Source organism: Orycteropus afer, unplaced genomic scaffold (genome assembly GCF_000298275.1).
Source record: "Orycteropus afer afer isolate SDZICR_OR568_19922 unplaced genomic scaffold, OryAfe1.0 scaffold00501, whole genome shotgun sequence".
In the NCBI taxonomy this organism is placed as follows: Eukaryota; Metazoa; Chordata; class Mammalia; order Tubulidentata; family Orycteropodidae; genus Orycteropus; species Orycteropus afer.
The window spans coordinates 2,003,227-2,013,945 of record NW_006922088.1 but is presented as its reverse complement, the minus strand read 5'-3'; the positions used below and the strand labels follow the sequence as shown (position 1 = coordinate 2,013,945).

General features: G+C 43.4%; 1 protein-coding gene across 1 annotated transcript in view; it reads left to right on the top strand.

Moving 5' to 3' along the window:
- Positions 1 to 968: 968 nt before the first annotated feature.
- CALU (calumenin) overlaps positions 969 to 10,719 on the top strand; it is a 15,451-nt gene continuing 5,700 nt past the window's right edge. The window contains 2 exon segments of the mRNA XM_007955414.1: positions 969 to 1,195; positions 5,774 to 6,234. Coding sequence (XP_007953605.1) covers positions 969 to 1,195; positions 5,774 to 6,234 — 688 coding nt within the window.

The window sequence follows — 10,719 nt, the reverse complement described above, 5'->3', positions numbered from 1 at the left end:
TTAGTTTTTCAGTTTCTCTCTGGGATCTTAACCCCTCAGAACAGTACTCTGGGGTGTCTCTTGAGTATGCTACACAGGTAACTACCCTGCAGCTTCTCTGCAGTTTTGGGGCATGTTTTTCATTAAATGCTTGTTCCTAAGAATCTCCTGGGGCTCCACAGATAGTTGGGGGTATGGAGTAGGGCTGGGACTCTGTACTTAGAACAAGTACATAGTAATCCAGGTGGTTATTATGGCCGAGCAAGTTAGGGAAACACTACTCTTAAGAATGGTAAAGCCCTTGTTATCCATGACTGTACCATCTGAGTGGTTTGATCTTTGAAGGTAATTTGAGGCCGAGCCTGGGTACTCCATGGTCAGGAGACCACTTGATGTTACAGTTCCATGAAACTGGCTTCTGTTTTATTGGTTCCTAATCTGATGACACTTGCCTGCTAACCAGAAGGCTGGCGGTTCAAACCCACCAGCCACTCCTCGGAAGGAAGGTTGGGCAATCCTACTTCCGTAGTGATAATGCCTCGGAAACCCAAGGAGGGGTCGCTATGAGTCGGGGCCGACTTGACGGCACATAACAACAACAACAACAATCTGATGATAACTAGAGTCACGGGAGAAACATTTAACACTACAGCTGCCTGGAGTCAACCTCAGGTTCTGATTCAGTTGGGAAAGTAGTTTTTTGTTTCTTTTTTTTTCTTAAATAAAAAAGAACTTCCTAGGTGATTGTCACTAGCCAGGTTTGGAGACCAGATCACTGATGTGGTACAGAGTGAAGGATTTGGAGTCAGCAGGTCTGGATTTAAATCCTGGTCCTTGGCCATTTAAGTCTTACGGATTTGGATAAAAGGATTAAAGTTCTACTTTGATGTGTTTTGAAGGGAGACTACTTAGAAGGTAGATGTTTTGACCGTTTGATTATTAAGCATACTGCCTCGTGAATTAATGCCCTCTCCTTTCCTTTAGATCTGATGATCATGGACCTGCGGCAGTTTCTTATGTGCTTGTCCCTATGCACAGCCTTCGCCTTGAGCAAGCCCACAGAAAAGAAAGACCGGGTGCACCATGAGCCTCAGCTCAGCGACAAGGTTCACAATGACGCGCAGAGTTTTGATTATGACCATGATGCCTTCCTGGGGGCTGAAGAAGCAAAGACCTTTGATCAGCTGACGCCGGAAGAGAGCAAAGAAAGACTTGGGTAAGATGCCAACTCTCAGGGAGCTATTAGGGTAATGCCATTCCCTATCAGTCATCCAGTTCTTTTTACCTCTTTATGCTCAGTCACCCAGTAAAGCTATGTTGAGCTCCCGCTTCTGAAAGCTAACCACAGAATTGCTACCAATAAAAATTGAGAGCCTGATTTCATGCATTTCTCCGTTGAATAACAATTTGCACCTCATTCTACAAAGCAAAGTCATTTTTGCGTGAAATACCAAGCACTACAGGACCCAGCTTAAACTGCTGGGATAATCTTGATCCCAAAAGAACATCATATGAGGAAACTTCTCATCTCTGCTGCTTTTAATTCTTAAAAACTGCCAGTGACCTATTTATTGTTGCCCAAGCCATGTCTTTTTGTGGCTGGTAAGTTGCAAATTGGACCCCAGTTTATTTTCTGTAAAGTTTATGATTTCCCAGGATGTTCCTGACCCTTTTTGCTTTCATTCTTAGGTATTCGCTTGATTAGAAAACTGTACAAAGCAAAACAGTGGTCTAAAAGTCACAGTATGAGTTGCTGTTTGACAAAAAGCCAGGCCATGGTCAGGTTCTTTGTCTCTCAGCAGGATGCTTTTTTCCACTGTATTAATCTCGAAAAGGAGTCACTGGGTGGCACACAAGGTCAGTGGTTCAGATCGACCCAGAGATGCCTCAGCAGTAAGGCCTGGTGATTTGCTTCTGAAAAGTCCCAGCCTTGAAAACCCCATGGAGCAGTTCTGCTCTGCACACTTGGGGTCACAGTGAGTCAGAATTGCCTCAGTAGCAACAAACGACAACGACAATCCTAAAGAATTGATTTGGTAGAATCCCGGTTGATTGTTTCTAACTGGGGGTTGAAGAATATCTTTTTTGGTTTTGTCAAAACCTTAATTTTTAGGAAAGTACAGGTCAATTTAGTGAAAAATGTCTCCTCAACTGAGTACCCTTGGGCGGTTTTCTGAATGACACTCAAGAGATTTGTCTGGAAAGTTGTATCACATTCTCCTAGTGTGATTCTAAAACATTCTTAGGAGTTTGCTTTCAGAAATACATCAGAACAGATTGATGTTATTCTTCCATTGGGTTATCTGCTGTTTTGTTCTTTGACATGGCAGAAATAATGCAAAGGTTTTGCTATGTAGAATGAGCAACTGTCCCCAAATGTTTGAAAATAGACATAGAAAAGATAACTGTATTAAAAACTCAGGCTTGTGTTAAGTTGCTTTTCTAACTTTCAGAGACCATGCTCACTTTTAATTTAACTCTGCTAACATTCCAGGCTGGACATAGGGATGCATGAGGGTGTCTCGGTCTTCGTGTTGTGCCTGTTGATTTCATGCATGTCTGACCCATATTTTACCTCTTCACTGAAGTAAATAATGAAGCCCTGAGGTTGGGTATCATTAGGCTAGATGGTACTTTAATGTGGATATTCTGGCTCTCTGTAGGTAGTAAGTAGAAGGGCTCTGCCAGTGGTTCTCGGTGAGGAGAACATGTTCCTTTTTTGTCATCAGTAAATATCAAAAATTCAGCACATGAGCAGACCATTTGATTAGGATAACCCACTGCTGTTGAGTCAGATCCGACTCATAGTGACCCCTCCTTGGGTTTCCGAGGCAATATATCACTACGGAAGTAGATTGCCCAACCTTCCTTCCAAGGAATGGCTGGTGGGTTTGAACCACCAGCCTTCTGGTTAGCAGTCAGATGCCTTAGGCACTATGCCACCAGAGCTCCCAGCCTTGACTTGGGTAAGATGATAGAAAAAGGTGATATAAATCATGTTTTTCATGAAACAGAACTGTTTGCTTTTCCCATATTTTGGAGATAGTGACAAATAGCCCTAGTTTACAGTTTCTAACATACTGTTAGAAGCAAGAATCCCAGGTGAACTGGTTTTTTTTTTTTTTTGCTCATTCACTGTGGTATTTCTAAACATTGTTTTGATAGGTGATGGTAAACCAGAGGTTAGGAACATCTGATGGCCCCTTTTTTCCATCTGTTTATAGAGATAAGATGATTATGCCTATAGTTGCAAGATTTTCCTACTTTCAGATATTTAATAATAAAACTAAAAGACCACAGGAAGTATTTTTATAAACAATTTTAATACACAGTTTTCCATTCCTTTTTCTTATAAATAAAAAATGTTGACAAGTAGGGCATTTTCTCTTATGTGTATACTGTCATTTTCTTTCCTATAAACAACAAAAGAAGTCTAACTGTACTTTTCATTTCTGTGTCCTTCAGAGGAATGTTTGTTTGTTTGAGGTGGTGGTCCTTGATACAAAGAAGTCCTCACCCTTGAGTTACTTGCTATAGAAAGTGGCTAGAACAGTTCATTATCCTGTCTGGATGTGACATGCCCAGACCTTTGGGAGTCTAGGGAGAGCTAAGAACTCTTCCTCAGACAAGTGCATGCATAAGAACATGCCGAAAATTCATTTTATGGACCCTCCTGGAGTCCATCTGTTGGCCCAGATTCTTAAAAGGGTTCATTTATGCCACTTGAGGTGTAGAGGCCTGTGTTACCTCTTAGGAGAAATAGCGCAGAGCCACTGAGTGCATTGTGTCTGCCCTTGAGTAAATGCTTATTTACTCACTGCCGTCAAGTTGAATCCTACTCATAGCAACCACTCCTGGGGTTTCTGAGGTGGTACCTCTACGGAAGTAGATTGCCCCAACCTTCCTTCCGAGGAGTGGCTGGTGGGTTTGAACCGCCAGCCTTCTGGTTAGCAGTCAAGTTCCTTAGGCACTACGCTCCTAAGTTCTCACTTGGTGGCATCTAAATAGGTTCATAGAGTTCCCCAGTGTCCTAGGAATACACACTGAAATTTAAACAGGCTTTTCAAGATTAGGGTTTGGAGCATTGGGCCTAGACCTTTTTTTAAAAAAAAAAGATGTGGCCCACAAAGCCCAAAGTATTTGCTGTCTGTCCCATTACAGAAAGCATTTGCAAACCCTGATGAAACCATAGGGGTAATTCTGTTGGAGTAAATAGAATGACATTTGGTCAAATGCATGAAGAAATCCCTTCTTGAACAGTCATTGCCTTTTTTGATCTGGACTGTCTCTTTAGACTATTTATGACAGTTGAGAAATGTCTCTTGGGGATAGGAGGGTTCCCCCCCCCCCCCGAATTGTACAGTAGCACTGGTCGTTTGGGCACAAACTGGACCCCATCATAGAAAATGCAGACATTTTCAATACTGTTATAATTTGATTTGTTTGTATCATTAAAACTCAACAAGGTTGAAGTTGTTAAAAGAAAAAAAAAAATGTTGTCCTTAGGTCATGTGGCTAGAAGGGAGGGTATTTGACACACAGCCACTTCTCCTGTGCCTGTTCTGTTAGCATTCAGAGCCAATGCATGGGCTCACACAGTATTGAAGGAAAACGGTAGGTGATTCTAAGAGTTGAGTAGCAGAGTTACGGCTAACGCTGGGTCAGTTCAAGTGAATCTCTTCCCAGTGTCACTATTACTCTGGTTCTAGTCACTTTCCCGTGTTGTAGTCATGAAATGAAAACAAACTGGAAAAAGACAGAATTTGCTACCAAGTGGCAGCCTTTTTTCATTCTGCAATTAATAGACCATGAGAGGGTGCCAAGATTGCACTTCTGCTGAAAGTTTTGATTTAAAGTTACTATTCTAAAATGGGCCACTTGTGTGACTGTTCATAGGTTTTAGCTTTCCTGAGTTAGGCTACAGAGATTTTATTTCACACATACATTTTGAAATCCTTCCTTTAAGAGGACAGATTTGGAGGAGAGATACCCATAAGGGGAGAACACATAGATGTGTGTAATGCATATATGACAGTTGTGTTGATTCAGGGGTTGTGTTGTTTTGCTTTATCATCTGCACACTAACCCTCTCAGCTTATTAACATTCTCATCTTCAGGGAGACACGTTCTCGCCACGTCATTTCCTGAGTTCCCTATTTTCATGCTTATATGTGACACTCCAGTTCAGCATCTCAGCGTATTGTAAGCTATTGGCCATTTTTCAGAATATGCATCCTCCTGTCTTTGCCTATTGTTTTTCATATCTCTAGTTTTAAACAGTGTTACCTTTTTCAAAGGTTGGTTTAAATATTTTGCATTTTTAGAAAATCGTGTCAGTGGTTTTGATTGCTTACCAGGAAACTGGGACTCTCATCTAGAAGCAACAAGGGGAAATAGAAGGATTGACATGATATTTATGCCAGAGTGGAGAACCCAGGTAGCAGTGGATAGTCACTGACGATGAACTCTGACCACGGGCTGAAGCTGACCTCTAATGGGAGGGCTTTGCTTTTGGATCCAAGGGCACTAGGCACGGACTGAGCCTTCCTTACCTAGGTGGCTTGTTAGAGTCCAGTTCCCAGCCACTTGGCAGAGAGGGAGGGGAAAAAAAAAAAATCTGTTGCCTGATTTGGGAGTTTCATTTAGAGGCTTTCTTTTTTTTTAAAAAAAAAAAAAAAAAATTGCCAGTGCTTTAGCCCTGGGTCACACCTGTGGTCACAGCACACACACATGGCTAAGTCAACAGCCTTGTGTCCTTTTAACCTCTTGCTGGATTTCTCTGCATTTTCTACAGAAAGATTGTAAGTAAAATAGATGGCGACAAGGACGGGTTTGTCACTGTGGATGAGCTCAAAGACTGGATTAAATTTGCACAAAAGCGCTGGATTTACGAGGATGTAGAGCGGCAGTGGAAGGGGCATGACCTCAATGAGGACGGCCTCGTTTCCTGGGAGGAGTATAAAAATGCCACCTACGGCTACGTTTTAGGTAGGTCCCTACTGCCCCGGGGAGAAAGCCTTGTGGAGCCGGCACCTTGAAACGTAACTGTTTTGTCTTGTAGAATGATTGTAGATAAAATAGACGCCGATAAAGATGGGTTTGTGACGGAGGGGGAGCTGAAATCCTGGATTAAGCACGCCCAGAAGAAATACATATATGACAATGTTGAAAACCAATGGCAGGAGTTTGATATGAATCAAGACGGCTTAATCTCCTGGGATGAGTACAGAAACGTGACTTATGGCACTTACCTGGGTAAGGGGCAAGATGTCAGCCTGGCAGAGACCATGGTCTTGAGTCAAGGAAACAAATGGGTCACCCAGTAAAGGAAAGGAGAAATAGCTGATTCCCTCTATTGAACAGAGATCAATTTGCATACTGTGTATTTTCTTAAATTACAGTTTTCTGAAATATTCCACCTTGTATGTCTTTAGCATTTCAACTATATTTTGCTGTTTTTTTTTCTCTTCCTGTCACCCTCACAGGGGCACTTTTGGGGCTAGGTCCCCCTAAAAGCCTGCATTGTTCCAGCAGTGCAAAGCAGGAGGCTTCGCGATATCTCTTGACACGTTAAAGTGTTGGATCTAAAATTTCAGCCCAATTAGATTCCTTTATGACTGGTGAGAATAGGAGGGAAATTGGTCTTTCCTTCCTTTAATGGAAAGCTCAGATAATAAAGCTTTCTTTGTGAAAAGTTAGTGCTCAGTGTAGTCTGTTTACTGGAGTTTGGAACTGAAAATTCCCCATTTGTTTTCTCTGGCACCTAAGTTGACCATGATTGCTTGCTGTTGGTTTGGTGGCTTGTGTGCTTGGGCCACCTGTTAGCCATTTTCTTTCACTTACCCACTTGCCTGCTGCTGGGTACTAGGTGGCGATCTTAACTGAGTTGATGGCTCGGGGTGTTTTTGTCAGTCAGATCCTCCTATAGTACTCGGGTACAGTTTGGGATAAGAATGAATAAATACTGCTTTTTACATTTTTACCCTGCAAATGAGGCACATTTCTGGGTTGAAGCAGACACTGTCCACGGCTGGCAGGCCGTGAGTGTGTGGTGGTCGCGGGTCGTCATCATCATCATCCATCCCCCGGCCAGCTGACCAGCTGTCCGGGTTAATTACAGAGCTGCCTGCGTTTCTGGTGAAGAGACTTTTATTTCTGTGTCAAGTTTGTTCTCATTCCTAAGACTACAGTGGAAATCTCTCTCAGTGCTTGACACTTAGCCAACAACCAAACATAGCCTTCACCCAATTAAGAACACGTGTATTAAAACCAGTGCAGATGAGAGGCAGCCTCAGACAACACCCTCCTGACTTACTTGGAATTAAGACCAAATATAAAGCAAAGGGTTAGCAACTGGTGATCTAAACCAAATGATGTGCTAATAAATTTCAGCGCTGGCCTGGACACTCGTTGCCCAGAATGAATCTTAAAAGCTGTGTGTGATTATGTGCATAAAAGTCTCTCAAGAGCCCTGTTGTCTCACAGAGCGGATGATTCAACAGAGTGGGCATTTCTCTGACTGAGGCTATGCATAAGCTGAAGTGCTGGCCGGAGACGCCATGCCTTTATAAGGCATCTTCCCCGGAGGAGCGCGGGCAGGCCACTCTCGGGGTGTGATGCGTTCGCTCAGAGAAGTGCGTGTTTTTGTGAATGTGTATTCTTGACTCAATTTTGAGTTCAGGTATAAATCACCTTAATTCTTTATTCAAATGTGTCTCAGTGGATCTACTTTTCACAAAAGAATCGTTATTTACATGGTTCAGCCGTATTTAAAACTCGAAATACTAAGATCCAGCCTGCCTAGATCCAGAGCCTATCTGAAACTGTGGACAGGCGGCTGGGCCAGTCAGCTGGGGTTCAGCAGAGACGGGGCCCGAAGAGTAGTTGTTAAAAAACAAAAGCTTTGCATCGTTCGTTCTCATCCTCATACTCTGTGCCGGTTGCTATCAGGCTACTGCATTTCAGTGACCATGTTTTACCCCAAGGACAGGAGATGCTTAGCTGAGAATCGTCTTGCCTGATATTGGCTTTTGATTTTGTGTTACATAGGTGATACTGACACTGTTAAGAGATAGCTTGGTATCAGAACAAGGTGGTGTTTTCCTTCAATTATCCATCTCCAAGCTTTTAGGGCTTTGAGTGTGCATATATAGGGCCCCAAGGCCTCAGGATTCAGTAGCCTGTCTTCCTGAATTTTCTACACTCAACAAAGAATGAAGCTTCACTTAACATTTACCAGAGCATAATTTAACCCATTTCCTTATTTTATGGAGTTAGCCTTCACTTCCCTAGGTAAAGTGCATAGTTTTATGTAAACAAAACAGAAAGCTTCAAGGAGCCTAACTTGGAGCACTGTTTTTAAAAACAAAACTGAGCCTCAAGTCTGAAAAGGTTGTCCCGCAGTGAGATGGGTTTTGTTAAAGGGACCCTGTGATTGCTTTTATAAAGTGAATGCTGAGTCTATTTATTTGATCAGAATGTTGCAGGAACAATAATGTGGTGCCTTTTACTTTTCAAAATGTCTTCACATCTGTTATCTGACTTCGTCCACACAGCAACTCAGGTTGAAAAGGGGTTTTTATTCCTTTCCTACAGTTAACTGATTGAAGTTTTTCCCGCCTAGAGCAAGTAGACTTCTTCTGGATTCCTATGTAGCGAATAGAGAGGTGCTGCTTGTAAGGTTTAGCCTCTTAACTGATGGCGAGGGCCTTGTGCAGTTAGATTGTAATCCAGTGTTTCCCTTAACGTCATTGAAGTGTGACTGACATTCAGTAAGCTGCATGTGTTCAGAGTGCACAGCTGACAAGTTTGGGCCATGGTATTCACTTGCGAAGCCAGGACAGTCAAGAAAACGAACGTGTGCTCCACCCCAGGAAGTCGCCCGGTGCCCCTTTGTAACCCTCTCACCGTCCCCATGCCCCAGTCCCTGGGAAGCCACTGATCCACTTTCTGTAACTCTAGATGAGCTTGCCTTTTTCAGAGTTGTACATAAATGGAGGAAGAATGGTACTTGTAACTCATGGCAGATTTTCTGGCTTGGCTAAGGAGAAGTGTGGCCTTTCCAAGTGGTAATGTTCTCTTGCTTGAGTCCGAGTGGCCTTAATGTGGAATAATAGATGGTCTTTGGTATCTAACAACTCAGTGGGAGCCTGACTTTTTATGATAGCGATGTTGTTGTTGTGTGCCATGGAGTCGGATCTGACTCATAGCAACCCCTCCTTGGATTTCCGAGGCAGTATCACTACGGAAGTAGATTGCCCCATCTTCCTTCCGAGGAGTGAGTGGTGGGTTTGAACCGCCAGCCTTCTGGTTAGCAGTCAAGTGCCTTAGGCACTATGCTACCAGAGCTCCTTCAATAGCTAACGTTTATAAGTCAGGCCCTCGTCTGAGCACTTAAGATTTATTATCTCATTTAAACCTCGTAACAATCCTGTGAGGCAGATACTGTCACTACCCCCATTTTACATGTGAGGAAACTGAAGCTCCTTGCCCAGGGTCACACAGTTAGAGGTGGGAGATGTAGGAGTCAAACCCAGACAGTATGACTTTAGAACCAACGCCTGTCTCCCAGATGTGAACGAGAAAACTCGAGCCCTCTAGCATCCTTAATACCAGTAACAAAGTAAAGCATTACACATGGGGTTACATAGTCCCGAAGGCAGGGCCCTGTGTTGAATGGCAAGCGTTTATGTTCAACTTGGACCTGATTCTGAGGTCTTTGATCACTTCAGTAAACCAGACATTCAGAAAACGGAATGTCTCTGTACTGCTGCAGTTTCAGCTGGGTAATCAAGAGTTACCTTATCTCTTTCTGGCCCTAGCTGAGACACTGGCCGCCTCCTGAGGTGTGGGACACAGGATGATGGGCCACCAGTGAAGAAGTTAAGGTTTAAGGAACTAGAGAGTCACCTGCAACAGGTGACTGGATTCGAAGAGCCCAAACTAATCGAGGGCAGCGTCCAACCAGGCCGCCCATACCAGCGTTTATGCTGTGTATAATCCGGAACACACACAGAGCCATTGAAAATAATGCAGTTGCCAATCTAGGATGTGGTTGTGGAGTGCTGGGCATCAGAACTGCAGTGTTAGGAGCAGGCTTGTGTGTTGGGTTTGGCATAGATGAAGAGGCATTGGAGATATTTAATGGAAATGTGGAAGAGTTTGAGTTAACAAATGTTGACATGGGTCTGTATGCTGTGCACTCATTATATAGCAGAATGTCTCAGTCACTTGATACAGTAATTACAAATCCTCCTTTGGGACCAGGAATCATAAAGGGACAGGTACAGCTTTTCTGAAGACTGCTTTGGAAATGGCAAGAGCAGTATATTCTTGATGTAGATTCTCATCTAAAGAACATACTCAGAAGAAAGCAGCAAGATAGGCATTACTGCAGGGCTGAGCGGTGACCTGCCAGCAGCATGCTAAGTTCATAGAAAGAAATCAGTGGCCATTGAGTGGACCGAATTGGTTTTCTTTTTAAAAATCTCCAAAGACAAGGAAAAAAAGTTGGGGGGGGGACCAGGTTTGCTGGTCCGATAGAGTGGTGGAACCACTGAGACTATGGCCCCTAGCTGCCCTTCAGGTCTGGAATTGAACCCACACCTGTGGTTTCCAGCCAAACAGAAGACAGACATGTGAGTTGAACATTTACCTCAAGTAGATACACTCCTTGGAGAGAACAATCATGGGAGAAAGAAGGGCTGCTTAAGCACAGGGGGACAGCTCAGGGGGCAGGAG